Source organism: Rhinopithecus roxellana, chromosome 13, assembly GCF_007565055.1.
Source record: "Rhinopithecus roxellana isolate Shanxi Qingling chromosome 13, ASM756505v1, whole genome shotgun sequence".
Taxonomy (NCBI): domain Eukaryota; kingdom Metazoa; phylum Chordata; class Mammalia; order Primates; family Cercopithecidae; genus Rhinopithecus; species Rhinopithecus roxellana.
The window spans coordinates 1,049,887-1,076,180 of NC_044561.1; the positions used below are offsets into that span (position 1 = coordinate 1,049,887).

The 26,294-nt window shown below is 52.2% G+C and overlaps 1 protein-coding gene across 1 annotated transcript in view; it reads right to left on the minus strand.

The window, feature by feature from the left end:
* Nucleotides 1-9,556: 9,556 nt before the first annotated feature.
* FAM83F (family with sequence similarity 83 member F) overlaps nt 9,557-26,294 on the minus strand; it is a 34,770-nt gene continuing 18,032 nt past the window's right edge. Inside the window, exons 2-5 of the mRNA XM_010379575.2 lie at nt 20,373-20,540; nt 19,701-19,822; nt 17,719-18,395; nt 9,557-10,080 (exon numbers count right to left, since the gene is read on the minus strand). Coding sequence (XP_010377877.1) covers nt 10,031-10,080; nt 17,719-18,395; nt 19,701-19,822; nt 20,373-20,540 — 1,017 coding nt within the window. The 3' untranslated portion in view covers nt 9,557-10,030. The remainder of the gene's footprint in view (nt 10,081-17,718; nt 18,396-19,700; nt 19,823-20,372; nt 20,541-26,294) is intronic.

A 26,294-nucleotide genomic window follows, 5' to 3' on the forward strand; every position in this document is an offset into this window, starting at 1 on the left:
CAGGCTTGAGCCACCGCGCCCGGCCAGCTGAAATTCATTTCTCTAAGCTCATCTATAACCTTTTTGTGGCCAAGATCCAAGAGACTTTCTCAGTCCTTGTTTCCATGGCTTCACCAATACGTTTTACTCTGAGAATCTTTTCTTTGCTTCCCCAAATAGCCAGCTTTCCTCCTACCTCTACAACTGTTCATGCTCTTTTCCCTACCAGCTTTTTCTCTAAACTCCTTCAAAGGAGTCTGTCTGCACTTCTCTCCTTATGTTGTCTCTGGGGGTGTGCGATGCTTGCGGGACTCAGCGAGCTCAGCTGGGTCATTATCCTACTTTCGCCTCTAAGATGAGAATTCCATCTCTCCATCTCCAGCCTTCATTCTGCAGCTTGTTTGCTGCGTGACTTTTTGCAAGTCATATAAACTACCCAAGCTTCAGTTTCCTCATTTCTAAAATGAATATATTGAATCAGATTTGTTATTCTCCACCTAAGATAATGATAAAACCTAACATTGTAAACCACGTACCAGGCCAGGCGTAGTGTTCACACCTGTAATCCTCCCAGCAATTTGGAAGGCAGAGGTGGGCAGATCACTGGAGGTCAGAGATTCAAGACCAGGCTGGCCAACATGGCAAAACCTCGTTTCTACTAAAAATAGAAAAATTAGCCAGGCGTGGTGGCGCGCACCTGTAATCCCAGCTACTTGGGAGGCTGAGGCAGGAGAACTGCTTCAACCTGGGAGGTGGAGGTTGCAGTGAGCTGAGATTGCGCCACTGCACTCCAGCCTGGGCAACAAAGGGAGACTCCATCTCAAATTTAAAAAAACACATACTATGCCAGGCAGGACTAAGTGGAAAATGAAAGCATGGGGTTCATAGGTTGCAGACCCATGAAACCAGCTCCAGTACCAGCCTCTGCTCCAAGCATTGTATATGAGTTTGTTCAGTCCTCATAGTAACTTTCAGAGGTAGATACAGATGAAGAAAGTAAGGCAGAGAGAGGTTAAGCAGTTGCCCAAGGTCAGTTTTTAATTGGTAGAATTGAGAAAAATAACACTTGTTGGGGCTGTTGTGAGACTTGTAGGCGCAGGTGCACAGGGAAGGCTGGTTCCTGTCCAGGGACCCCTCAGCCAGGCCATGCCCATTCTCCTGCAGAGAGTTTCTCCATGCGGTTTCTGCTGCCTACGATGCCCCCTCTTCCTCTGCCTGTCCCCAAGTCTACATATTCTTCAAAGCTCATTTCAAGCCCCTCCTCCTCCTCTGAGGGGCTTCTGCAGCCGAGGCAGGCCCACATCTCTCTTCCCCTGGCAGATTTCCTGAGCACCCTTGTGGTGAAGGCAGCCCCATCCCTGCCTTAGGAGCACTCGCTGGACTTTGCCTACTCCAGGCTCAGTAATAACCAGTCCTACAGGGCCAGAGGGAAAACCTTCTTCTCCATATCCTTGGAGCAGCTTGCTGTAGACTGTCTCACCCACCAAGCAGGAAGGCTTTGCGGGCAAAACCTATTATTTGGGTTATCTGAGTCTTCACTGTGTCCTCGATAATTGTGATTCTCATAATTCTCATAAAAGAGTTCTGTTTAGGCTCTGGACCTTTCCCTGGAATGCCTTGCCTCATTGTCACCTCCTTCATTCACTCCTCAGGTGTCAGCTCAGAGATTACTTCCTCCTCCAGGAAGCCTGCCCTGATCTTCACCCCCAGGTTAAGTGCCTCCTCTGGGCTTCTATACCCACTGTGCTTTCCCATCACAAAACTTGCCTCCCAGTGTCCATCTTCCTAACCATGTTCTGAACATTTGAAGGTAAAGGCCAGGTCTGTCTTATCACAGTGCCTGGAACACAGTAAGTTCTCAAGTTCATTTGAACAAATGAATGAACGATTGAATGAAAAAATTAAATGTTGAGCAGGTGCAGTGGCTCATGCCTGTAAGCCCAGCTACTTGGGAGGCTCAGGTGGGAGGATCACTTGAGCCCAGGAGTTAGAGACCAGCCTGGGCAACATAGCAAGACCCCATCCCTAATTTTTTTTTTAATTAGCTGGGCAGGGTGGTACATGCCTATAGTCCCAGCTACTTGGGAGGCTGAGGTGGGAGAATCACTTGAACCTAGGAGTTTGAGGTTGCAGTGAGTTATGATTATGTCATTGCACTCCAACCTGGCAACAGAGACCCCCATCTCCAAAAAAAAAGAAGTTGGTGAAAACTCTGGGCTCTGCAGGCACTTCAGCATAGGGCTGGGTACCTGATGGGTGCTTATGTAAATTTATGAAATGGGTGAGAACAACTCCAGAATTTCTGTTCAGAAAAAGGCTTAATGGCAGTGGTCTGGTTGGAGGAGTGAGACTAGGGAATTCCTCTTGACAGAACAATGACAAAGTAAACATGAGAGTTGAGAGTCCGTGCTGGGAGCGGAGGCATAAAGGAGAGATGTCCTAGGCCAGAGGTCAGCAAGCCTGGGCTTGAGGACCAAATCCAGCCCACTGCCTTGTTTTGGCATGGTCTGTGAGCTAAGACTGGTTTTTGCTTTTGTTTTGTTTGATTTTGTGTTTTTTTCTGAGATGGAGTCTAGCAAGTGCAGTGGCATGATCTCAGCTCACTGCAACCCCCACCTCCCGAGTTTAAGCAATTCTCATGTCTCAGCCTCCCAAGTAGCTGGGATTACAGGCCCGTGCCACCACACCAGGCTAATTTTTGTATTTTTAGTAGAGACGGGGTTTCACCACGTTGGCCAGGCTGGTTGCGAACTCCTGACCTCAGGTGATCCGCCCGTCTCGGCCTCCCAAAGTGCTGGGGTCACAGGCATGAGCCACCGCACCTGGCTGGTTTTTGTATTTTAAAAGAATATTACTAGTTTGTGATACATGAAAATTATGAGATCAAATTTCAGTATTCATAAGGTTTCAGTGGAACATGGCCACATCTGCTTGTTTCTGTATTGTGCAGGGGTGCCTCAGCACTACCACGGTAGCTGCAATAGACACTGAATGTCCGCAAAGCCTCTAGTATTCACTTTTTGGCCCGCTACAGAAGGAGCTTGCAGATCCCTGCTTTGGCCATCTAGCTGACCCAGGGGAGGAAGGACGCACGCTGCCAGCCAGCCACAAGGTGTCAGCCTTTCACCATGATGCTACCAGCTGCGTGGGCTTCGCCAAGTTCTCCAAGGCTTCTCCCCAGGGCCACCTGTGCAGGACCAGGACTGTGGCCCCTAGACCCCGTCCCACCAAGGCTGCAGTCACTAGTGTGAAGGACAAAGACAGCAGGACGGGGTGTGGAATCTACATGAGGAGTACAGGCCTGGCTTGGGAAGCCCCGTGGCTTGGAGAAGGATTGGCAGACTTCTCCAGACATGCTCTGTTTCTTTGATTTAGGTTTTATTTGTATTTTGTATACAAAAGATTCTCCAAACAAACTAAAATTGTTTATTTCACCACAAACTATCAACCCAGAAAGGTTGTGGGACTTTTGCACAACCAGATAAACCGCAGCCCTCTAAGGATGAACCTGCATGAGGGGAACACAGGTCCCTGCCAAGCAGGGTGGCTCAGAAATGGCATCTCTGGCAGGTTTCCTCTCCCTTTCTGTCGAAACCTGGGCCTTAGCCGGGTGTGGTAGCTAATGCTTGTAATCCCAACAGTTTGGGAGGCCAAGGCAGAAGGATCGCTTAAGGCCCGGAGTTCAAGACTAGCTTGGGCAACATAGTGAGATCCCATCTCTACAAAAAAATATTAAAAATTATGGCAGGAGTGTTGGTGCAAGCCTGTAGTTCTAGCTACTCAGGAAGCTGAGGATAGAATATCTCAAGGGACTCATTGAGCCTAGGAGTTCAAGGCTGCAGGAAGCCATGATTACGTCACTGCACTCCAGCCTGGGTGACAGAGCAAGACCATCTTAAAAAAGAAAAAAAAAAAAAAAAAGAAAAAAAAAAAAGAAAAGAAACTTGAGCTCTGTAGCTTCCTTCAGGTGAACGAGCAGTTAGCCCTGTGTGGCAACGATTCAATATGAAAGTGGTAATTTTCACAGGGAAGCAATGGGGAGGATCTAGGAGAGAAGATCACAAGAGGAAAATAAGCCACTGGAGGTGACACCCCCACAGGCTCCTGCGACGCCTAGCTGTGTGTGTCAGCCCCTGTGCTGGGTGCTTCGCGTGGTTACTGTGGAGAGTCGTCTCGAGATCATCCCCATTTGACACATGAGGAAACAGGAAAGTTCAGGGATGTGAAATAGCTTGCTGAGGTCATTAGCTATTCAATGGCAGAGATAGGATTTCAGCCCTTGCCTGCCTGTTCTGAAGCCTGTCCTCTCTCTGCCATGCGCCCTGGCCAAGGTCACAACAAGCGGCATGCAGGCACACCACCTCAAAACCATGCCTTCCTCGGTCACCATGTATCCCCAGGCTGGGCACCCAGTAAATATCCACTGGATGAATAAATGGGTGCAGGCTTGCAAGCACTGCAGCGAACCTTTCACTGTCCAGTCACCTAACTTCCAAGACACTTCCAGGAAGAGACGAGGCAGGGAGTCAAAGCTGCGAACAGGAAATAAGAATCAAGACGCGTGGTTTTCTGCATACGATGGGCTCTTTTCCCCTTGCTTGTGCCCACAGCACTGTGGGCACCGTGGACATCCTACCTGTTCCTGCCTTTGCTCCTTTCCTTCCCCAGCTCCCACGTGCTTGCTGGCTTCCGTGGCAGGCCCTAGCCCTTCTATTACGTGGACATCTCCTAAAACTGCTTTTCGGTGACTGCAGGCAATGCCCTAACTTCTAGCCATTTTTCTAGATGAAAACTTGTTTCCAGCTGGCTGTCACTGCGAAAGTGCTCTAGGACAGTCCAGATAACCAGATTCTAGCCCTTCCTGCGACTCAATGGGTGACTTTGGACAAATTTCCTCAGCTTGGGCCCTCCTTTCTATGCTAGCTTTTGAAAGGAAGCACACAGACAGGGCTATCCTTGAGCAGCCAGATAGCCAGATAGCCTGCAGGCCCAGTGCCACCTAGTCTGGACCACCCAGTTGAAGACCAGGCACTTAGGACAGAGGAGGAAAGGAGAAACCTTCCTAGAGGAAAGGATTAGATCCGGAAGGACTTTTGATAAACCCAGTCCTTAAGAAATTAAATCACAGCAGTACCCCATTTGGCATATATGGTGTTAGAAGTCAGGAATGAGACAGAAAGGATCATGACCGATTCTAGAACCTGTATGACACCTCCTGCCTCACCTGGCTCATTCTCTGTACTGAACAGCAGTCTTCAATCATTTAACAAATAGGTATTAAGCATATATTGTGGTTGCAAAGCTGAGCCAGGCAGTGAGGCACCAGTGCTCACAGAGCACGCTCTCCAGGCTCAGGAACCCCAAGGACAGATGGGTACCTATCGTGCCAGGTACCAGCACATGGCATCTAGAAGCAGGGCTTTCCTCAGTCCCTGGCTGGGAGGGCAGAAGCTGCAAGGGGAAGGGTGAGAAGTCCAGGCCTGCCTAACTGTGCAAGGTCTCTGGGCTGATCTCATGGTTACTTAGCCCCAGAACATCCTCATGGCTGTGCCTGCCCGTCTCCTCACTCAACCTTGGGCTGGCTCTGCTCACTGAGCTGGGGTCACCTGTTCTGCAGCAAACCTCCTGCCCCTGGAACAGCAGTGCAGATGATCAGCAGCAGCCACTGGGTCCTTCGGGCAGGGAGGCAGGAGTGTGGCGCACCGCCAGATGAGAAATTGCATCCCTAGTGCACGGCAGGGCTAATTAGCTTGCTAAGGGGGCTTTGTCAACGTTCACTGAGAATGTGGTCATGACAGTCAGGTAGCGATTCCCACTTGGCCTGACTTGAGTGTGGAAGGCTCTCTGCTGTCAGCACTGGCTGCTTTTGGAGGTGGGTCCACCGCTGGGCACACTCAGGTATGTGCAGTCGTACTGTCTGTGCAGGAAGTAGCTGAGCCTGAAGGAAGAGGGACAGACTGGCAGGAAACCTGACAGGGAGCTGAGTGGAGTGAGGCAGATGTGTGTACATAAAGACACCTGTCAGGAGGAGTATAAGGTGGTAAAGAACTAAGCAAGAGAACCAGAACAGAAAGGAAAGATGCTACTGCGTCTCCCAGGAAGCAGCGTCTCAGGCAAGTCAGCCAACCTCTCTGGGCCAGAGTGCTGTATCCAAGGTACGCAGGGCAGAGTGTGCATGAAACACTTCAGAGAAGCGGCCTGTGCAGGCCGCCAGGCCAGGACGGCAAAGAAAAGAGCCAGTGCTCTCAACGGGAGCACTTTCACCCCACTCCCCAGGGGACATGTGGTAACATCTGGAGACATTTTTGGTGGTCTCATCTGAAGGGGTGCTAGTGGCATTTAGTAGGTGGAAGCCAGGGATGTTGCTAAACGTACTATAATGCACAGGGCAGCCCCGTAACCAACAGAGGATTCTGTGGCCCCAAAGCATCACCATTGCCGAGACCCTGAGCTCAAGGAACAGGCTCAGACCTGCATTCTCTGGGATGTGGGATCTGGGGAGAGCTGTGTACCTCCTTATCTGAAAGATGGGGATAATGAACCTTAGCCATGCTGAGTGTGGTGCCTCATGCCTATAATCCCAGCAGTTTGTGAGGCTGAGGCAGGCAGATCACCTGAGGCCGGGAGTTCAAGATCAGCCTGACCAACATAGTGAAACCCTGTCTCTACTAAAAATACAAAAATTAGCCAGGCATGGTGGCGCATGCCTGTAAGCTCAGCTACTCGGGAGGCTGAGGCTGGAGAATCACTTGAACCCGGGAGGTGGAGGTTGCAGTGAGCCGAGATGGTGCCACCGCACTCCAGCCTGATCGACAGAGCAAGACACTGTCTCAGAACAAAACAAAACAAAATTACCTGTGCCTCTCATCATACAACTTTATGAGGCCCACTCCCCCAATACACAGGAAAACTGCTAACTTTCTAAAGGGCTCTTTCTTCAGCTTTTCTTAGTTTGAAACCTTCATGTTACTAAAGCATCCAGCATGGTGACTGGCATATAGCAAGTGCTCAACAAATATGAAAAAGAGAAAAGCAATACAGTAGTTTAAAAAAAAAATAGCCCACTTCCCCTCTTTGGCCAGTTTCTTCCATATCTCTGGGTCTGATTTTTTGCCTAGCCTTTCTATAAAGTTCTACCCAGACAGAGGGTAGTGATGTTAACAGAGGCTATCTTGAAAGCCCTCGAGGGATCAGAGATAGGATTAACCATACCCTAAGGACAGGTAGCTAAGGAGATGGGAAGTTTTGCCAAATCACAAGGGGCAGGCTCCCAGACCCATCCAGGAGTCCTGTGCTTCCTGCCCTTATGGGGCAGAAGCAAGTGTGGCAGCCACACCAGGGGCTCAGCTCACTGGGAGGTTAGGCTTCCCAAAGAGCTGCACCAGCTGTGAACACTTACAGAAGCTGACTCAGAAAGTGAGACAGCAGCTTGGTGGTGGTGTGCAGTGGTGGGCAGTGAAGCCAGACCCCAGCCCAGAGTGCTGCTTTATCCTGTTCCTCCTAGAGCCCTTCCAATGTAACCAGCCTTGCGGAAGCTGCTGTGCAGGGACCAAGGGCATGATCCACCCTTGAACTTGCCATCCAACTGGGAGGGCCAGATGTACCCTTGAGATTTGATGAGTAAGAGACTACTTCACAAAGTATGTGCAAGTGCTGGAACAGAGGGCAGGCGTACTCACAGCTGACAAGCCAAGAGGCAGAACAGAGTGGGCCGGTGCCTAGGCAGACAGGCAAACATGAAGAGCTGCATTTTGTGAGTTCAAGATCCTTGCCATCTCGGACTACAGTTTCTGTCTCAAGCCTTTTAGAGCGGGTGGGGCCAGACACCATCTTGTCCACACTGCTATGAGGATGAGGACATGGGCCAGCAGGGAGACGCACCCTGCCTGGGCACTCCTGCCTTGTGGCTGGCCCTCTTCCCACTATGCCAAGTTGCTTCCTCTCTAACATATGGTCTCCCCATCATTTCTACCAAGAAAGTGTGAAAAACCCCATCTTGGCACATGGAGAAACTGAGGCAGAAAGGAAGGCCTGGCTTAAGGCCTCAGTGACTTGGAGATTCCAATCAAGGATCCTTCCAGATTAGATGTCAGGGCAGGGGAGGGACCTGGGTGTGCTTTGGGTCTAGAGGGGGTAAAGGGACAAAGCAGGGCCTGCTCTTCTGGTAAGGGAGGCACAGATGCCCTTGGCTGACTTGCTTGGAGGCCAGTCCCTTCCCCAGGCCACCTCCCTCATCCCCAGAGGCACCCACCCTCCACACCAGAGAGTGATCTCTTTGTCCCATTGCAATTGACACATCTCATGTCCCATACCTTCAAGGTGTCCCCCTCGAGCTGAGGTGTAACACCCCCACACCCCACCTCTGCCTTCTCCCTTCCCTCCCCTCCAGAATGAGTTCGTGCCACACTGCCTGGCCTTGATACCTAAGGAAGCACTTCCCAGAAGCATTTCATCTTCATAAAAGCTCAGGGAGGTGGGCCAGAGGCCCTTCTCCACACGCCCTAGAAGCCAGCCTTGGGATTAACAGAGAAGACCCTGGGGACAGGCTCACCCTTCTTTTCCCTTCCCCTCCCCACTGCCAGAGAGATCAGTCTCCTCAATGGCCGCCACATGTGGTCCCTACTTCCCGCTTCCTCAGAAGCAGTGCCTGGCTCCTGCAGCCCAGCCAGAGCAGCCCCTTTTCTGGCTCTCACATCAACTGCCTTGCAGACATCTGTACCTCTCCCCCAGGTGCTGGTAGTGTCCTGCGGTTTTTTAGACGGAAAGAAAGAGGATGAGAGTTTGGTTCAGAGGTCAGAGGGCAAGAAAGTCTGCCCCATGGCTCTTTCACAGGGCTTGGATCCCCATCGCCCCGCCCGCAGGGCCGGCTCACAGAGTCTGCAGTTTGGCAATTTCTCCCAGGTCCATTCACAAACTCTCCTCGGCCCTCTCCAGTCACCCAAGTGGGGAGGGCAGAGTGGAACTGCTTACTGGGTCTCCCGGCCCAGCCTCATGGCAATTAGGCTGACCTGCTCTGGCGAGGCACAGGCTCCTAAAAATGGCCTGACGCTCGCAGGAGGCGAAGGCCCGTCTTTGGCCAAAGCGTAACCTGGAAGCCCCGGTCGGTGAAGGGGTCCGAGGACCCCGTTAGAGTTGGGGGAAAAAAGGCAAATGCTCCCGTCCTCAGGGCCCAGCCTCCCACACCCCCAATCCCCTCTCAGCCAAGCCCCCTCCCTGCCTTGGGCTGTAAACCAAAGTTTACTGACCGAGGGAAGGAACAGTCCCAGGTAAAGGCACTATAAGGACCCCCACCTAGGTCTGCAGCAGGCAGCAGCCGAGAAGGCCTGGACCACTCACGCTGAGACTGCCAGGACGGCACCGGGCGGGGAAAGAGACCTCAGTATGAGTGCTCTCAGAACAGCAGCAACAAATTCTGCCCCTCACTGGGGGAGGCCGCGGGATCTTCCCCTCATTCAAGTCTAGTTCGGGAGCCTGCAGGGACAGGGCCAGGAAGACCACCGTAGCCAGTGCCCCTGCAGTTCCGGCTGCACCTTACACCTGGAGGTCGGCAGCTAGAGCAAGACTGGAACTTGGGATCCCAGGCTCAGGGTCCCGCCCTCTTCCCTTTTATTCCATCAATCTCTTGGGTGGGGAGCAATGGGGGGGAACCAGAAGCACCAGGAAGCCTGGGAAAGGAGAAGCCACTGCGGCTGCTCCAGATACCCCACCCCATTAAGGTTTAAAGAATGGCCCTCACCCCATCTGGCGACCAGCGGAGGGAGTGGGGCACAAAGGCGAGCAGACACTGGTCATGCTTCCACTTCATGTAAACAAGGAGGCCGTGGCACTGACCCCCGCCCAGCCACCGACAGTCTGGCGGAGGCGTGTGACTGAGATGCTTCGGACCCTCTCATTTGGGATCCAGGGTCCCTGAGACCAGGACAGAGGCTGCAAGGCAGGAGGCCAGTTGGAGTCTGATGTGCAAACTGGTGCAGTGTGCGACCTGAGCTCTCCACGACACAGGGCAGGGCAGGTGAACATCCACACGTCCTGCCCACCACCATCCTGCAGCTCAGGAAATCACGCAGTTGCTGGGCTTGGCAGAACTGGGACTTGTTTTACCTGCAGAGGCAAGGGACAGAGGTGGGGAAGGATGTAAGTGAAACGCTTGGTGGATTCAGCTTCAGTCCCTACCCTGTGTGCTGTCCACATCTCCAGTTGAGGGGCTGGGGTCACTGTCTCCTTCCCAAGCTGCTGATCTGGAAAGCAAGTCAGTAGAGGGCACCTGGGAAAGCAGAAGGGAAGATTCTGCCTGTCCCAGCAGCCTTGGCAGGAGCCCCACTGGGTGGGACATCAAGGTGACCACCATCTCCTGACCAAAGACAGGTGGGGGAAGGATCCAGTCTGCAGAATCGATGATGACAACTATCAACTCCAAATCTTGGCTGCTCTGTGTAAGGACTAGCCATTTTTTGGTTTCTTTACTTTTCTAATAAACTTGCCTTCACACACACATACACAAAAGTCTCGCCAAGAGGCCGCTCATTACCAGCTAATACATGCAGCTCCACAGCCTGCAAAGTAAGACCGTGGTCCTTCTCTCCGGTTCCCCTCCCCAGCTGCCCCATTCTACTGCTGAGGTGTCCACAGCTCCCAGAGCCAGCCGGCAATAGCGACGGAACCTGGCCTTCCCAGTCCAGTTCCAGCTCCTTCTGCCACAGGCCTCCTAGGCTGGAAGAAGGAAAACTGGCGCCTCAGGAAGGGCTGGCGCTGGCCAAGAGCTGCCACCGTGGGATGGGTCACACTGCTTAGGGCGCGGCTTTGAGGGGAGGATGGAGAGGAACGCGCTGCCTGTAGGGAGGGAAGGGGGAGACAAAGCTGCCCCCCTTCCAGCCAGAGAAGCTGATTTCTCCTCTTCCCCAGGCCTCTACCATTCCTTCCCACTCCCTTTACAGTCCTCAGATGAGGCCTGCGGTTCCTTTGGCTGGATTCCTGCTCTCGGACCTCTGGAGGGAGTGTGGAGGAGTAGCAAGGCAGGCCTGACACCTGTGGGCCTGCAAGGTGTCGGGCGTTGAAGGGGGGAGGCTATGTCCTCAGAGCGCCGGCTGCCTTTCCCCAGGTGGAAGGCACTCGTGTTATTTCCTGCCAGTTCCCCTCCACACAGCAAGGGCTGCCTCCCTGGTGCTCACACAACCTTCCAGTTTCACTTCAGCTGTGAATTTAATTAAGGCCACGTCTGCCTCCTTTCCTGGATCATGAGCACGACCCGCCGGACAGAGTGCAACTTAGAGCCCTCCCCTGCCACACAGGCTGCTGCTCCTGCCCACTGCACTGTGACCCATGGCCTCAGGCCGCATCCATCCAGGCAGACTGAACGAGCTCTTCGGGACTGACCACAAATCCAGCTGTACCCTCATTAAGGGTGTTCCCCCACCCTTGGGCAGGAGGTTGCACCCAAAGAGCTCCATGGCCAAGGTGCTGGGGGTCACCTTCCGCAGTGATGCCAAGCGCGTCTGGGTGGCTCTGCTAGTGGGATGCAACGCGGCCGTCCTAGACTCACTCGCTGCTGCAATGGATACAACCATCCCCACTTCCCCTCCTTAGCTGGTTTCATTTGCGTGGCCCACTAAGCAGATGTCAGTTCCTCCCCAGAGGCAGCAGCATTTTGGAGGCAGGTAAGCAAATCAACCTCTGGATCGTTAAACAGGGGAGTGGTATAGCTGGACATGGAATGGCGGGTGGGGGTGGGGGTAGCTGCTTCCCAAGCCTGCACACCGCCCAGCTGGCTGCCTCCAGGAGAAGCCTGGGTAAGGCAGGGGCAGGGCCCGTCTTCACCAGCACCATGCTCCCCACTTTTTTGTAAGGCAGGGTGAAAGCCTGGAGAGAGCACCTAGACTCAGAATTCATTTCCTAGCCCCGGACAGGACAGAGAAACTGGCCTGGCTTGAGGACAAACTGTGTGTCCCCGGTCATTCCCTGAGTGCTCACATATTGGGAGTTGACCACGTGTGAGGAGTCAGCCCTGCTCAGGTGAACGGGGAAGGTGTATAAATGGCCAGAATAGTCTTTTTTACAAAGTATGCGTGGCCTGGGAGCTTCAGAGGTGACACCAAGGTGGAGCTGAAAATGGGTGCAGGGTGGGAGGAGGGGCCGCTCAGCGGAGTGAAGCCGTGTGACATAAGCATGGGGTGAGGGTGGCAGCCTGGGGCACTCGGGACCTGCAGTCAGTCTGGTTCGCTGCCAGGTAAGGTGGTGCGGGCGAGAGGGAGGCAGAGGTCACCCACACAGAAGCCATGACAAGGACAATGATGTGCAAGCTTCATGCACAGGTTCCAGGGCTTCGCATTCCCCGTATCGGGAAGAGTCTTCCCTCGGCTGTCCACAGGGCCCTCCTCCCTCCATTCAAGTTTTGCTCTGAGGCTCCTTGGTTAGGGAGGCCTTCCCTGACACCCTTCATAGAAGGGCCATCCCCCCCCAATCCTGGTCTCTGCCCAGGGTAACATGCTCCATAAAAGCAGGAACTATGTTCATTCTGTTCACGGCTGTGCCAGGAACTCAGAGCAGGGCCTGGCACAGAGCAGACACTTCGTAGATACATATTTACTGAATAAAATGCATGAGACGGCAATGGCGAGCTACTTAGGGGTTTAGCGCAATCCTAGTAATAACAGTAATAACAGCAGCAGATGCACCAGATGCAGCAAGAGCAGGAGAGAGATCTGAGACCTGCAGCCCCAAGGGATGACACAGGAGAACAAGTCCCCCAGTCCAGAAGCCCAGCAGCCACGCTCTACAGAGCCAGATCACACTGCCAGCCAGCCAGGGGGCCATCCACACATAAATCCAGGGACCCCAGGAGAGTTCTGGAAAGGGACTGTCACTGCAGGTCACCTCAGAGAAACTGGGAAGCAAAGCACAGGTCCAGGGGCTCTGGGGCAGGAAAGGACCCTGAGGCACTCTGGGAAGCAAGTTGCTGCTCTCGTCTTAGTCCCCACGACACCAGGGGAAAGGGTCGGTCCTCTATCTGGGGCTCCGGCTCTTCCAAACACTTTTTTTTGTTTTTTTGGTTTTTTTTTTGAGACAGAATCTTGCTCTGTCGCCCAGGCTGGAGTGCAGTGGTGCGATCTCTGCTCACTGTAACCTCTGCCTCTCAGGTTCAAGAGATTATCCTGTTTCAGCCTCCTGAGTAGCTGGGACTACACGCAAGTGCCACCATGCCCAGCTAATTTTTGTATTGTTAGTAGAGACGGGATTTCACCGTGTTAGCCAAGATGATCTCAATCTCCTGACCTGGTGATCTGCCCGCCTAGGCCTCCAAAAGTTCTGGGATTACAGGCGTGAGCCACCGAGCCCGGCCCAAACAGTCTTTAAAGGTGCAGGGAAACGGTGCCGACCCAAGCCTTCTGGAGACGGCTATGACATCTGCAGAAGGCCGGGGAGGCAGGAGACCACACTGCCCTTTCCACCCTGGGCGGCCATGGACACAGGGCCTGGCCTGTCCGAACCTTGGGGGTCTCATTGTGCGATGCTATCATCAGGCTGGATGGCAGCGAGGAGGACGCCAGTTGCATGTGATGGCATATGGCACCATGTCTCTCACCACTTCAAAAGTGTTGGCCATTTCCCAGTCATCTCCCTGGGGGAACTGGGTGGGGTCTCAGGCACAGCATGGGGACCTCCTCCCCTAGGCTGGCAGCACTCCAAGGGCAGGGCCTCATCTGTGTCTCCTCAGTCGTTGTGGAGTCTGCTGGTCTGAGGACCCTCTACACTGGGGAAGCTACACTGGAAAATGAGGGCCCTAATTTAAAATGCAGAGTCCTAAGCCCCGCCCAGCAGTACAGACTCTATTTGTTGGATTTTATTTTTATCTTTAAAAATTTTATTATTATTTTGAGATGGAGTCTTGCTCTGTCACCCAGGCTGGAGTACAGAGGCACGATCTCAGCTCACTGCAGCCTCCGCCTCCTGGGTTCAAGCAATTCTCCTGCCTCAGCCTCCCAAGTAGCTGGGATTACAGGTTTGTGCCACCATGCCCGGCTAATTTTTGTATTTTTAGTAGAAACAGGGTTTCACCATGTTGGCCAGGCTGGTCTCCAACTCCTGACCTCAGGTGATCTACCTGCCTTGGCCTCCCAAAGCGTGTTTGTTGCATTTTAAAATTCATATTACTTTTACTTTTTTTTGATACAGGGTCTCTCTGTCATCCAGACTGCAGCGCAGTGACTCAATCACAGCTGACTGCAGCCTCGACTTCCCGGGTTCAAGTGATCCTCCTGCCTCCACCTCCTAAGTAGCTGGGACTACAGGCACATGGCACTATCCCCAGTTAATTAAAAAAATTTTTATTTAAGAGACAGGGTGTTGCTATGTTGACCAGGCTGGTCTAGAACTTCTGGGCTCAAGTGATCTTCCCAGCTTGGCCTCCCAAAGCACTGGGATTACAGGCATGAGCCACCGCGCCTGGCCTCGTTGCATTTTTACCAAGGCTCTCCACTGAGGCTGTTCTGTGAGGTTGGGGGTCCCTGACCCAGGGAGCCTGTGTGGAGCTCATGGAGGGCACAGAAGCTCCAGAAGAAGACATGAGCACTCCCAGCAGGTAAGGGCTGAGGGAAGACGCAGAAGGAAGAGGTGCCTAGCTTCTGCCACTAGAGGGCGCCGTGAACCTTGAAACCGCTGGGCGCCCGTGGCCCCCAGCTGGATCCCCAGGCCCAGAGGAGGAAGCAACTTCCCTAAGGTTCTCCCAAAGGCCACACCTGGGTTTGCAAAAATTTGCATGCTGTTTGACAACTATATATTCCTTATCAAGCAATTTTACAGGCTGTCAGCTCTGAGCTTCTTCTATTTTTCCTCTTATGACAGAACCTGTCATCAACCCAGGTTCTCCCTTGACAAGAGGGCAGCAGAGACAGAAAGAACAGAGGCAGAATCTGAACTCCAGGGGACCTCGGAAACCCTCCCTGGTGCAACCCCTCCTCTTCTAGATGAGGACACAGCCCCAGGGAGGGGACAGATGTGTCCTGGGTACAGGGAGCAATGTGTCCCGTGCTGAGAGCCAGGTGGCAGCTGCTCTGGGAGGTTCTGAACATTTACCAGGGGAAGGGGACGCTTGCCCTGTGTGGGGGTCCAAAGGCAGGAGCTCAGGTTCTCACCGATTCCCACCGTGGGAGTCCCATGCTCTCCGGGCCCCACATTCTCACACATGCAGTCCTGGCTGCTTAGTTGCTGCTGCCTGAGGGGAAACACTGAAGCAGCCCCACTTGGTGTGGGAGGCTGGAGGCCATGAAAAAGGGCCTCTTAGGAGAGGAGCTCCTGGCCAGGCACAGTGGCTTGTGCCTATAATCCCAGCGCTTTGGGAGGCCCGGAGGTAGGAGGATCACTTGAGGCCAGGAGACCAGCCTGGGCAACATGGTGAGACCCTGTTTATACAATTTAAAAAATTAGCCAGGCTTGGTGGCACACACCTGTGGTCCCAGCTACTCAGGATGCTGAGGTGGGAGAATCGCTGGGAAGTTGAGGTTGCAGTGAGCTGTGATCGCACCACTGCACTCCAGCGAGACATTGTCTTAAAAACAAACAAAAACAACCAAAGACAGGAGAGGAGCTGCTGCTTCTCCCCCAGGCCTTGCGAGGGAAGAGGAAAGGTGTGTGAATTTCAGGGCTGCAGGTACTGGGGACCCACCCAGGTGGGCAGAGGCCTTGCCGGAGGCGGCTGTTCTGTGTTTGTCTAAAGGATGGACGAGGAACGGGGTGATGGTTCCGGGCTGTCTGTGCCCTCGCCCTCACTCTTCCCTCTCTCTCTCTATCCCAGCATCAGGTGCCCTGGAGAGGAGCTTCCCGAGGGCCCTGTCCATGTCTGCAACGCTGGTTCCTGGGCACCGTGTGCAGACACCAAACAGTGGCAGCAGGGGCAGGGCCGCCGCGACCACCCGAGAGGTGAGAGCAGGGACATGGATGCGGAGGGACACACAGAAGGCATGGCAAGGGACAAGACAATGGGCTTTGAGTTTCCATGGAAACCGCACCTCAGGGCGAGAGGCTGAAGGGAGAGAAAGCTTCCACTCCACTTCACTCAGGACTTGGGAAACAGCCCTTGCTGCTGTAGGGCTTGCCCCCTCCTTCCCGCTTCCCCCTCCTTCCCCTCTTCCCCCGCCCTCCCTTGCCAGGTGTTCACCATGGCAACCCTTCCTCCAAACCAGAGGTACTGAGCAGCAGCAGCAGCAGCAGCAGCAGCTGGTGTTAGGGGAGCCAGGGAGCCCAGAAGAAACAGCGACGGGGCCAGCCACCCCTCCCCTGACAGACCATGGCTGTGCCCAGGCCTGGTCTTGAATCCTGGCCTTACTACCACTTCCTGTGACCTGGGACCACTTCATTCACTGCTCCGAGCCACCTGCCACCTCTGTGCTTGAAAGGTGGTTGTGAGGGCAGAAGGGGAGAGAGAGCGCCTGTGCAGGACCTGGCAGGCCAGCAGCTCAGTCACCATCCCCAGGCCAAATGGAGGGAGCGCCCTGGCGCTCCCACTGTGCCCACAGCCACAGAGGCGCCCAGGCCTGTTCGAACTCCAAGAAGCAAAGTTAGCCAACATTTCCTGAGCACAGACTGGGTGTGTCAGGCTCCAAAGCAGCGCTGGGGAATCAGCAGAGGGGACGACACTTGTGCTCCCTGCTCTCATGCCATCACAATCCAGTCAGAGCTGGTGTGCAGAAATGCAGGAGTCCTGGGAGCCCTTGGACTGGGCCCACAAGACCTCAGACCCTGTCACTGCCAGCCAGAGCCCAGTTCTCATCACTGGGCTCCACAGTGATGGTCGGAGAAATCCCACCACGGAAAGTCCTCTGACTCAGGGATGCAGAAATGAGAAAGGCACCACCACCAGCCACCTGAAAGGCCACGCCGGAGACTGCTGCGGAGAGAGACATAAAGGCCAGGACCTTTTGGGGATCCCCGGAGACTGCTGCGGAGAGAGACATAAAGGCAGGACCTTTTGGGGATCCCCGGAGACTGCTGCAGAGAGAGACATAAAGGCAGGACCTTTTGGGGATCACCGGAGACTGCTGCGGAGAGAGACATAAAGGCAGGACCTTTTGGGGATCCCTGAGAGATGCCCAGGAAGATGCTGCCACGGAACAATCCCACCCAGGGACAAGCAGCCAGGCAGACGGCACTCAGCAGAGGGACATGGAGAAACTGAGTCAGACTGCCCATCACAGAGACAGGAAGGTGGGTCAGGGCACTGGTAGGGTGCAGGGGAGGGTGGGGTGTGTCTGACCAGGTGAGATCCTGACAATAGGTGATCTGGCAAGGAAGCAGGTTTGCTAGAAAGAGCCCTCAACTCAGAACCAGGGTCTAGTTGCAGCCATGCACCCCACTGTGCGGAGCCCCCATTTCTTCACTTACAAAGGAGAAAGCTTCTCAGCTTATTTGATTTGTTGGGTTACCATGAGGGCTGATCTGAACGCCTTCTAGCAGTAGTAGCAGAAGCTCTCAGACCACTCCATGCCAAGCCTGGAATCCTTCTCTTCTTTCAGAGCAGAGGAAAATGAAACTCAGAGCTGCGGGACCTGCCCAAGGCCTCCAGGCAGCTAAAGGCTGAGGCCAGAATGGGAACCAAGGACCCCGGAACCCCAGAGCTCCTGCCCTCTCTGTGCCCACAGATGGAGTCTGCTCCTCTGCAGGTGTGAGGCAGTGCTCCTGGGTAAGGGCTGATGTGGGGCCAGGGCCAGAGGCCTGGGGAGACACCAGGCCAGAGGGAAGAGGGCTCACCTGAGATGTCAGCACTGGAATTCTCGTTGGGCCTCTTCCCTGTCAGAAACTCCACTTCAGGGACAGTCTCAGTGGAGACGGAGCTGGCCATGCCGTTGGGCGCCGTGGGCCTCTTGGCTCGGCGACTGAAGAGCCTGCTGCTGAAGCGCCTGGCGGGGGCGGCCTCCCCCCGGGCTGCTTCTCCCATGCCATTTTGGCTGGGTGCCTCTCGGGATCTGGGCTTCAGGTCTCTGTGCGTGTGAGAGACCATCCTGCCATCCTTCCGGCTCAGCTCTCCCAAGGGGATGGGCTCCACAGGGGGTAGCACCTGCTCCACCGTAACCAGGTCTCTCAGGAAGCTCTCCAGGCGCCGGGCCGACTCGCCACCGCTGCCGCCATCCTCCTGCCCCTCCGGGTTGCCGGCTGCCTCCCGCTGTTGCCGGGCAGCCCAGCGCATCATCTCCCCAGGCGGGTGGCGGCAGCCTGACACCAAGGCGTACTTGGGGTTGATGAGCTTTCGAGCCACAGTGGAGGAGTAGTGGAGGCCAATCCTGCCCGCCAGGCCCAGCTGCCGATACAAGTCCACCTCCTCGGAGATGGCGTACAGCTCCCGGAACTCTGTGTCAAAGGGTTCCACGTTCTGCCCTGTTAGGAGCAGGAGGAGGTTCCTGTCCACGTAGGAGGAACTCCAGGTGAACCTGGGAACATGGGGACAGAAAAGCAAGATGCGTGTGCCCAGGCCTCTCTCTTGCCCTGTCCCTGCCCCCCCCCCCACCCCCCCGCTGTGGCCAGACCCTTGCCGCAGGTGGAAGGCTCCTTGTGGGCCACACGCTGGACTGGCCTCCCTCCACCCACCCGCAGACTCCCTTTCCCCAGAGTTTGGCCTCAAATGAAGCAAGCAGGCAGTAGGTGCAGGGAAAGAGCATGGGAAGTGAGGCAGGCATTCAAACCTGGTTTATATTCTCATGTGCCTTGTAAGCTGGGGCTCTCAGGACATATGTTCACAGGGTTGTTGTGAGGCGCAAATGAAGTAACTCATATAAAACATTTAGCTCAGTCCCTGGCACAAACACACATTTAAAAAATAGTAACTGCAGCTGCCACTATTATGAATATTATTCTACTCTGTATTGGTTCTTTTCTGATTTTTTTAAGCACTTAGTGTCTGCAGAAACCCATACTCTGACCATGTGACAGGACTTACGCTGCTATTCATTGTTTCGTGTGCTCAGGTCTCTCTTCTCGTCATCCGTATTTTAATTTACTTGGAGGGCAGATATTACACAGATACAGTCTCTCGTGTTCCTGGTAAATTATTTTAAAATCAGAATTCTGAGGCCGGGTGTGGTGGCTCACATCTGTAATCCCAGCACTTTGGGAAGCTGAGGTGGGTGGATCACTTAACGTCAGAAGTTCGAGACCAGCCTGGCCAGGTGAAACCCTGTCTCTACTAAAAATACAAAATTTAGCTGGGCGTGGTGGTAGGCGCCTGTAATCCCAGCTACTCGGGAGGCTGAGGCGGGAGGCTAAGGCAGGAGAATCGCTTGAATCCGGGAGGCAGAAGTTGCTGTGAGTCGAGATCACACCACTGCAGTCCAGCCTGGGCCACAGAGCAAGACTCCGTCTCAAAAAAAAAAAAAACTAAAATTCTGGCAACATTCTCTGCACACCACATCTTCCTGTTTCTTTCCAGATCTGGTGCATCCCACTTCCTGCTTGTCCTACCTAACAACTAGCCTCAAAATGCAACTGGCTGCAAATGGACCATGAAAAGCAGGCAGTGCATAATGCCTAGGAAGAGTTGACCCTCCTTCTAGAATAATCCATCAACCAGGAAGTTTGAGGGAAGGGACTGGGCAGAAAGCTGTCCTTTGTCATTGCGTCAGACGATACCAGTTACAACTCATGATGATGGAGGCTGCAGTCTGGCATCTTCCTGAACACCTACCTAGAATCAAGGCCTCCTTCTTGATTGGGCCCTTCTTTGACCTGGCCCAACTCACCTGTAAGATCCAGTGGCCACTTTGTCACCATCCACCATCAGGAACCTTGATGACAGGGTCCCCTTGATCCTCCCCATGGGCATATAGAAGCCGACGCCTGTCACAGAGCGGACACGGATGTTCTGTTGGAAAGAGTAGAAGGCACCGTCATCTGGGTTGGGCCGGCCTCTGTGCCAGGTCCTTGCTTCTGCAGAGGAAGAGCCCGTTTGTCTATGGACCCTGCCTGCAGGCTCCTGTCTTCACTAGACGCTCTGCTTCCTACAGCCTTCCACAGGGAACCCTCTTTGGTGAGCAGGAAGAAGTTCCCAAATCTTGCTTTAGGCATGGACAAGCCCAGGGTGGTTCCTGCCTGTTCTCAAAAGGCCCAGGAAGAGAACAACAGCCTTCACTTTGAAGTCAGTGATTCTGCAAGCTAAGCACCCCAGGACCAGGCCAGAGCTGCCTCCTTCAGTCTCAGCAGCCTAGGGATAAAATCGAAACTGGGCATATGATTCAGTAGTTAACAGTAAAGCCAAGGTTAAAGGCTTGACTTTCAACAGAAGGAAAGGTGTTGAGATCTTGAAGTTTACCTGAGCCCCCAATCAGGGAAGAAGCATGGGAGAGCCACAGGAGGGGCAGAGGTAGTCCCTGTCTCATCTCCTGACCACTTTCCGCCCCAGTGGTGCAACTTACCCGAATCCGGAAGTCGGTGAGCTGTAGGTCCTGACACATCTCCAGGAAATACTTCACTCCCGCCTCGTCCAGGATGATGTACACTGGGACCCGGCGCTTACAGGCAACATCCACAATGTCTTGAAAGATATCACCATCAGTGAAGAGGTCCATGACCACAGCAATGACCTGGGTGGGGAAGGACACTGGTGAGGCATGCAGTGTCTACACGCCCACAGTGGCAAGCCCCGCTCAGACGGGACCACCTCGCCCTGGGGTCACTTGTGGCCAAGAGCCAAAATCTCCACCTGCACCATTCCTGGGGCTTCACATCTCCTGACCTTTGAGCACATCTGAGCCCTGGAGATGGGCCTGGGGGTACAGGCCATGTGCTTGTACTTCCTCCTGGACAAATCCCCACCTCCCCATCCTGGGGGTCTTCTAGCAGCCCTTAAGAAGCTGTATCGGGGCTGGGTGAGGTGGCTCATACCTGTAATCCCAGCACTTTGGGAGGCCAAGGCAGGTGGATCACCTGAGGTCAGGAGTTTGAGACCAGCCTGGCCAACATGGTGTAACCCTCTATCAAAAATACAAAAAATGGGCTGGGCATGGTGACGGGCACCTGTAATCCCAGCTACTCAGGAGGCTGAGGCAGGAGAATTGCCTGAACCCGGAGGCGGAGGTTGCAGTGAGCTGAGATTGTGCCATTGCACTCCAGCCTGGGCAACAAGAGCGAAAAAAAAAAAAAAAAAAAATTACCCAGGCGTGGTGGTGGGCACCTGTAATCCCAGCTGCTGGGGAGGCTGAGGCAGGAGAATTGCTTGAACCTGGGAGGTGGAGGTTGCAGTGAGCCAAGACCATGCCACTGTACTCCAGCCTGGGTGATAGAGTGAGGCTCTGTCTCAAAAAAAATGAACTGAACTGAACTGAAATGAAATGAAATGAAATGAGCCATATCATGGGAGATCTAGGAGGCTGAGGAAAGTTGCTCCTGACACCCTAGAAAAACAAGCAGGCACAAGGAGATGCCATTACTGATACCAGGGGTGGGCTCATGTCTGTGAGTCACAGATCTGCTCTAACATCACTTTCTCAGCAGGCCTGGATGCGCCGATGGCCTTGCAGCTGTGCGAAGCTCTGTGCTTCCCCAGGCACAGATCCAGGCAGAGCTCCTGCTGGCTTGGATTCCCTTGGCCTTCAGGTGTCCATCCCATACCACCCCATCCTCAAATCAAAGTCACTGCTCAGGACCCTTCATTTACAAAAATTGGCCCTGAGTGTCCACCCTGGAGGCAAGGTTTATGCAGCCCGAGGCCGCTCCACCTTTCCAGCCACAGCTACTTCCAGCTTCCTACACAAACCATGCTCCACACTCCAGCTGAAGGCTTTCTTATTGGCCCAAACACCATGCATGCGATGCTGAGGAAAAGGCCTCGGCTTTGGGGTCAGAGAGATTTTAACTGTGGATCCACCACTTCCTATTTGTGACCTCAGGCAAGTCACTTAACCTTAATGAGACTCTGTTTCCTCATCTGCAAAGTGAGGATACCTTGTATTTTACACTTTTGCCCTGAGGATTAGGGATAACTTTGCAAGCAGCAAACACAACGTCTGGCAAGTCATAAGTCCTCAGTTAACAGTAACTGCTATACAGTCCAGGAAGTCTGTTTGCCTTCACAACTGAAAGGACCGACTCTTAAAGTCAGGAAGACCAGGCTAGTATCCCCATGCCACGGCCTGCCCAAGCTTCTTTGGCTGCAAAATAGAGCTAATAACTGCACCTAGATCTCAAAGGGTTGTCCCAGGACTAAGTGAGATGCACCACGAAAGTGCTGAGTGCAGGGCCGGGCGCGGTGGCTCACGCCTGTAATACCAGCACTTTGGGAGGCCAAGGTGGGTGGGTCACTTGAGGTCAGGGCTTTGAGACCAGCCTGGCCAACATGGTGAAACCCCATCTCTACTAAAAATACAAAAATCAGCCAGGCACGGTGGCGGATGCCTGTAATCCCAGCTCCTGGGGAGGAAGCTAAGGCAGGAGAATCGCTCATTGCAACCCAGGAGGCGGAGGTTGCAGTGAGCTGAGGTTGCACCATTGCACTCCAGCCTGGGGGACAAGAGTGAGGCTCCATCCCCCCCGCCCAAAAAAAGAAAGAAAGTGCCGAGTGCCCACCTGGCACCAGGTGCACTCAATCAGCCTCCGTCACGGTTGTGCCACCACCTTCACATGTGTGCTCTGCCATCACCCTGACTCTAAAGACTCCAGTGCCCTGCCCTACACAATACCATTTAAAGTTCTTCACAGCTCTTACATTTTGAGAAAGACAAAACAAACAAACAACAACAACAACAACAAAAACTGTTTTATCTGAAGAATGAGAGGCCCTTTAAATTACCAGGCCCAGAGAGGCACTTAAAATGTGATAGCAGCCAGATACAGTGGCTCACGCCTGTAATCCCAACACTTTGGGAGGCTGAGGTGGATGGATCACCTGAGGCCAGGAGTTTGAGACCAGTTTGGCCAGCATGGTGAAACCCTGTCTCTACTAAAAATACAAAAATTAGCCGGGAGTGGTGGCAGGCGCCTGTAATCCCAGCTACTCAGGAGGCTGAAGCAGGAGAAATGATTGAGCTAGGAAGGTGGAGGTTGCAGTGAGCCAAGATTGCGCCACTGCACTCCAGCCTGGGGGACAATGCAAGACTCCATCTTAAAATAAAATAAAATAAAATAAAATAAAATAGCTGTCATGTCTCACTCCCCTTCAAGCTAAATAATTACTATTAGTAAGTGGCTTGAAGCCACTTGCTGTATGAGGCCTCTAGACTGACTCTAAGTAGCCATAAAATGCTACACAGTTCAACAAGGTAGGCTGGGCACAGTGGATTACATAGTTCAACAAGGTAGGCTGGGCACAGTGGATTACACCTATAATCCCAGCACTTTGGGAGGCTGAGGCAGGAGGGCTGCTTGAGCTCAGGAGTTTCAGATCCACCTCAGCAACATAGCAAAACCCTGACTCTACAATACAAAAATTAGCTAGGCATGGTGGCGCATGCCTGTAGTTCCAGCTACTTGGGAGGCTGAGGCTGGAGGATTGCTTGAGCCCATGAGATTGAGACTGCAGTGAGCCATGATGGCACCACTGCATTCCAGTCCAGCCTAGGCAACAGAGTGAGACTCTATCTCAAAAAGGAAAACAAAGAAACAATGTATAGCCAATCACTGACAACGCTGTTTCTGTAAACCAATGAGACTTCCTGACCAATGACTTTGGTTGCCCCCCCATCCACCCCCCACCCTGCCAAATCCTGATCCTTTTTTCTTTAAAAACTTGAGCCTCCCCAAGGAAACCTGGAAGCGTGTCCCGGGATGCCATCCTAAATCTCGGCCCAAATAAACTCTCTATGCTAATTTTGCCTCAGCGTCTTCCTTTGAGGTTGATACTGTGATAATCACTCATGAAGGGAGAATGAATTCTTTCTGAGCCCCACAGGCAGAGAGAGGACCTAAAGACAAATAAGCTACGGCGCCATTTCAAGGGGGTTAATCCAAGTGGAATGACAAGACCTTTGCACAAAATAACTAAGACACGAGATAAATGAGATAAATGCCTTTAAGAGCGTGACATGTGATGCGGGGTTGGGGTGGGTGGGTGAGTGGAGAGATTACTTCTAGCCAGGGGAGAATAAGAAAGACTTTACCAAGGAAGCTGAACTGTGAAGGATGGGAAGCCCTTGGCACCGAGAGAAAGGAGCAGGAGGAAGATCGAGCAGGGAGGTTGTGTGGGCTGCCTTGCACAAGTGTGTCCTGCACACGGGCACTGGCTGAGGAGGGGATTGGGAACTGCGTCTGCCCTGGGAAGGGTCGCCTTTTTCTAATCTACGTACAGGTGTCACGTGGCCTAGCAAGGGCCTGCAAGGGGAGCATTTCAGGGAAAGGGCACAGCACAAACAAAGGTACCGTGCTGGTTAATTTTACGTGTTCGCTTGGCTGGGCAAACATTATTCTGGATGTTTCTATGAGGGTGTTTTGTTTGGATGAGATTAACATTGAAATCACTGGACTTCGAGTAAAGCAGATTACCCTCTGTAATGTGGGTACGTCTTGTCCAATCCACTGAAGGCCTTAGAAGAAAGACTGAGCCGCCCTGGGCAGGAAGGAATTCCACCAGCACACCGCCTCGGGACTCCAACTGCAGCTCTTCCCAGCGTCTCCAGCCTGACAGCCCATCCTGCAGGCTTTGGCCTCGCATCTCCATTATCCCATGAGCCAATTCCTTAAAATCAATCAATCTCTGTCTCTCGGTGGATCTCTCTTACACACACACAAACATGCCCATCCAGTTGGTTCTGTTTCTCTGGAGAACCCTGACTAATACAGGCACTGAGGATGGGAATTAACACGTACTAAATACTTTCAGTGCACCCTAGGCTGTTTCCTGTGCTTTAGGTAAATTTTCTAATCTGATCCTCACAACTATTTTGCGAAAGGGTTATTCCCACTTTACAAATGAGGAAGTAAACACATAGGGGCTATAGTCCTATGTCCAAAGTTATAAAGCTGCCATGTGGCAGAGCAAGGAACTCAGTCCTAGGTGGCTCCAGGGTCTTCATTTCACTGCTTCCTAGAGATGGGATTGCTAGGAGATACTTCAGACACATTGAATCAAAAACTGGCTGTTTAAAAAGACTAAACAAGATAGACAAACTTCTGGCAAACCGACAAAAAAGGAGGAGACGTAAATAAAATACTGAATGAAAAAGAAGAAATTACTACAGACATAATAGAACTTTAAGGAATTGTAAACATGGTAAAAAAGAACATTAAGGCCAATTACATGCTAATGCAAATGAAAATGCACATGACATAAGAGTGCACTTAAAAAAATGAACCAAACAAAATATACCGTAACCAAGTAAAGTTTATCCTAAGAATGTTAAGGGTGACTCAACATCAGAAATAGTATCATTTTAATTTAAAACATTTATGGGGTTGAGAGGAGGAAATCATATTTATCTTAGTAATTTTACAAAGTATTCAATAAAGCTAGATCCCTCCTTGTGATTATAATTCTTAGAAAACAAGGAACAGGAAGGATCTTCCTTAACCTCATAAGCTCTATCTACCAAAAACCCACATGAAACATTTTACTTAACAGAGAAACTTATGATGTACTCCCTTTAAGTCTCAGAGAATACTATCACCACTACAGTTCAACACAGTATTGGAGGTCCTTACCAATGCAATAAGACAAAAAAAAAAAAAAAAAGAAAAGAAAAAAAAGAAAAGAAATACGAGACATAAGGATTAGGGGAGACAAAACTACCAGTATTTAAGAATAATACAATTTTCACAGAAAATCCAGTAGAACAAACAGAAAAGCAATTAGAATTAATAAGAGAATTCAGCAAAATTGCCAGATCCAGGAAAAACTTACGAAAACCAATAGCCTTCTTCTATTCCAGCAATAATCAACCAAAAGAAAGAAAAAAAGAAAACAAAAGAAGGAATGAAAGAAAGAAAGAAAATAAGATCCATTCCGAGTTAAAACCTAACCACATGGCATTTGGAAATAAATACCTTCAGGAAGAAATACTGGAAAGTCTATGAAAGGACATTTTAAAATATGTGAATAAATGAAGCAATAAATCATGAAAAGATAATATGATTTAATATTTAAAAAATCTAATACTCTCCATATTAATAAAATTCAATGCAATTCCATAAAAAGCTCAGTAAATGCTTTTCAGAAACTCAAATATTTGTAAGATATAAAGAAGAATAAAGATCCACAAATAGCCACATCGATTTTGAAAAGGAAAAGCTAAAAGGAAACACTTGTCCTATAGAGAGTAAGGCATACTACAGAACCATAGCAATAAGAATTGTACTACTTGTACTACTTAAGTAGGAAGGAACTGACCAATAGACCAATGGAAAAGAAT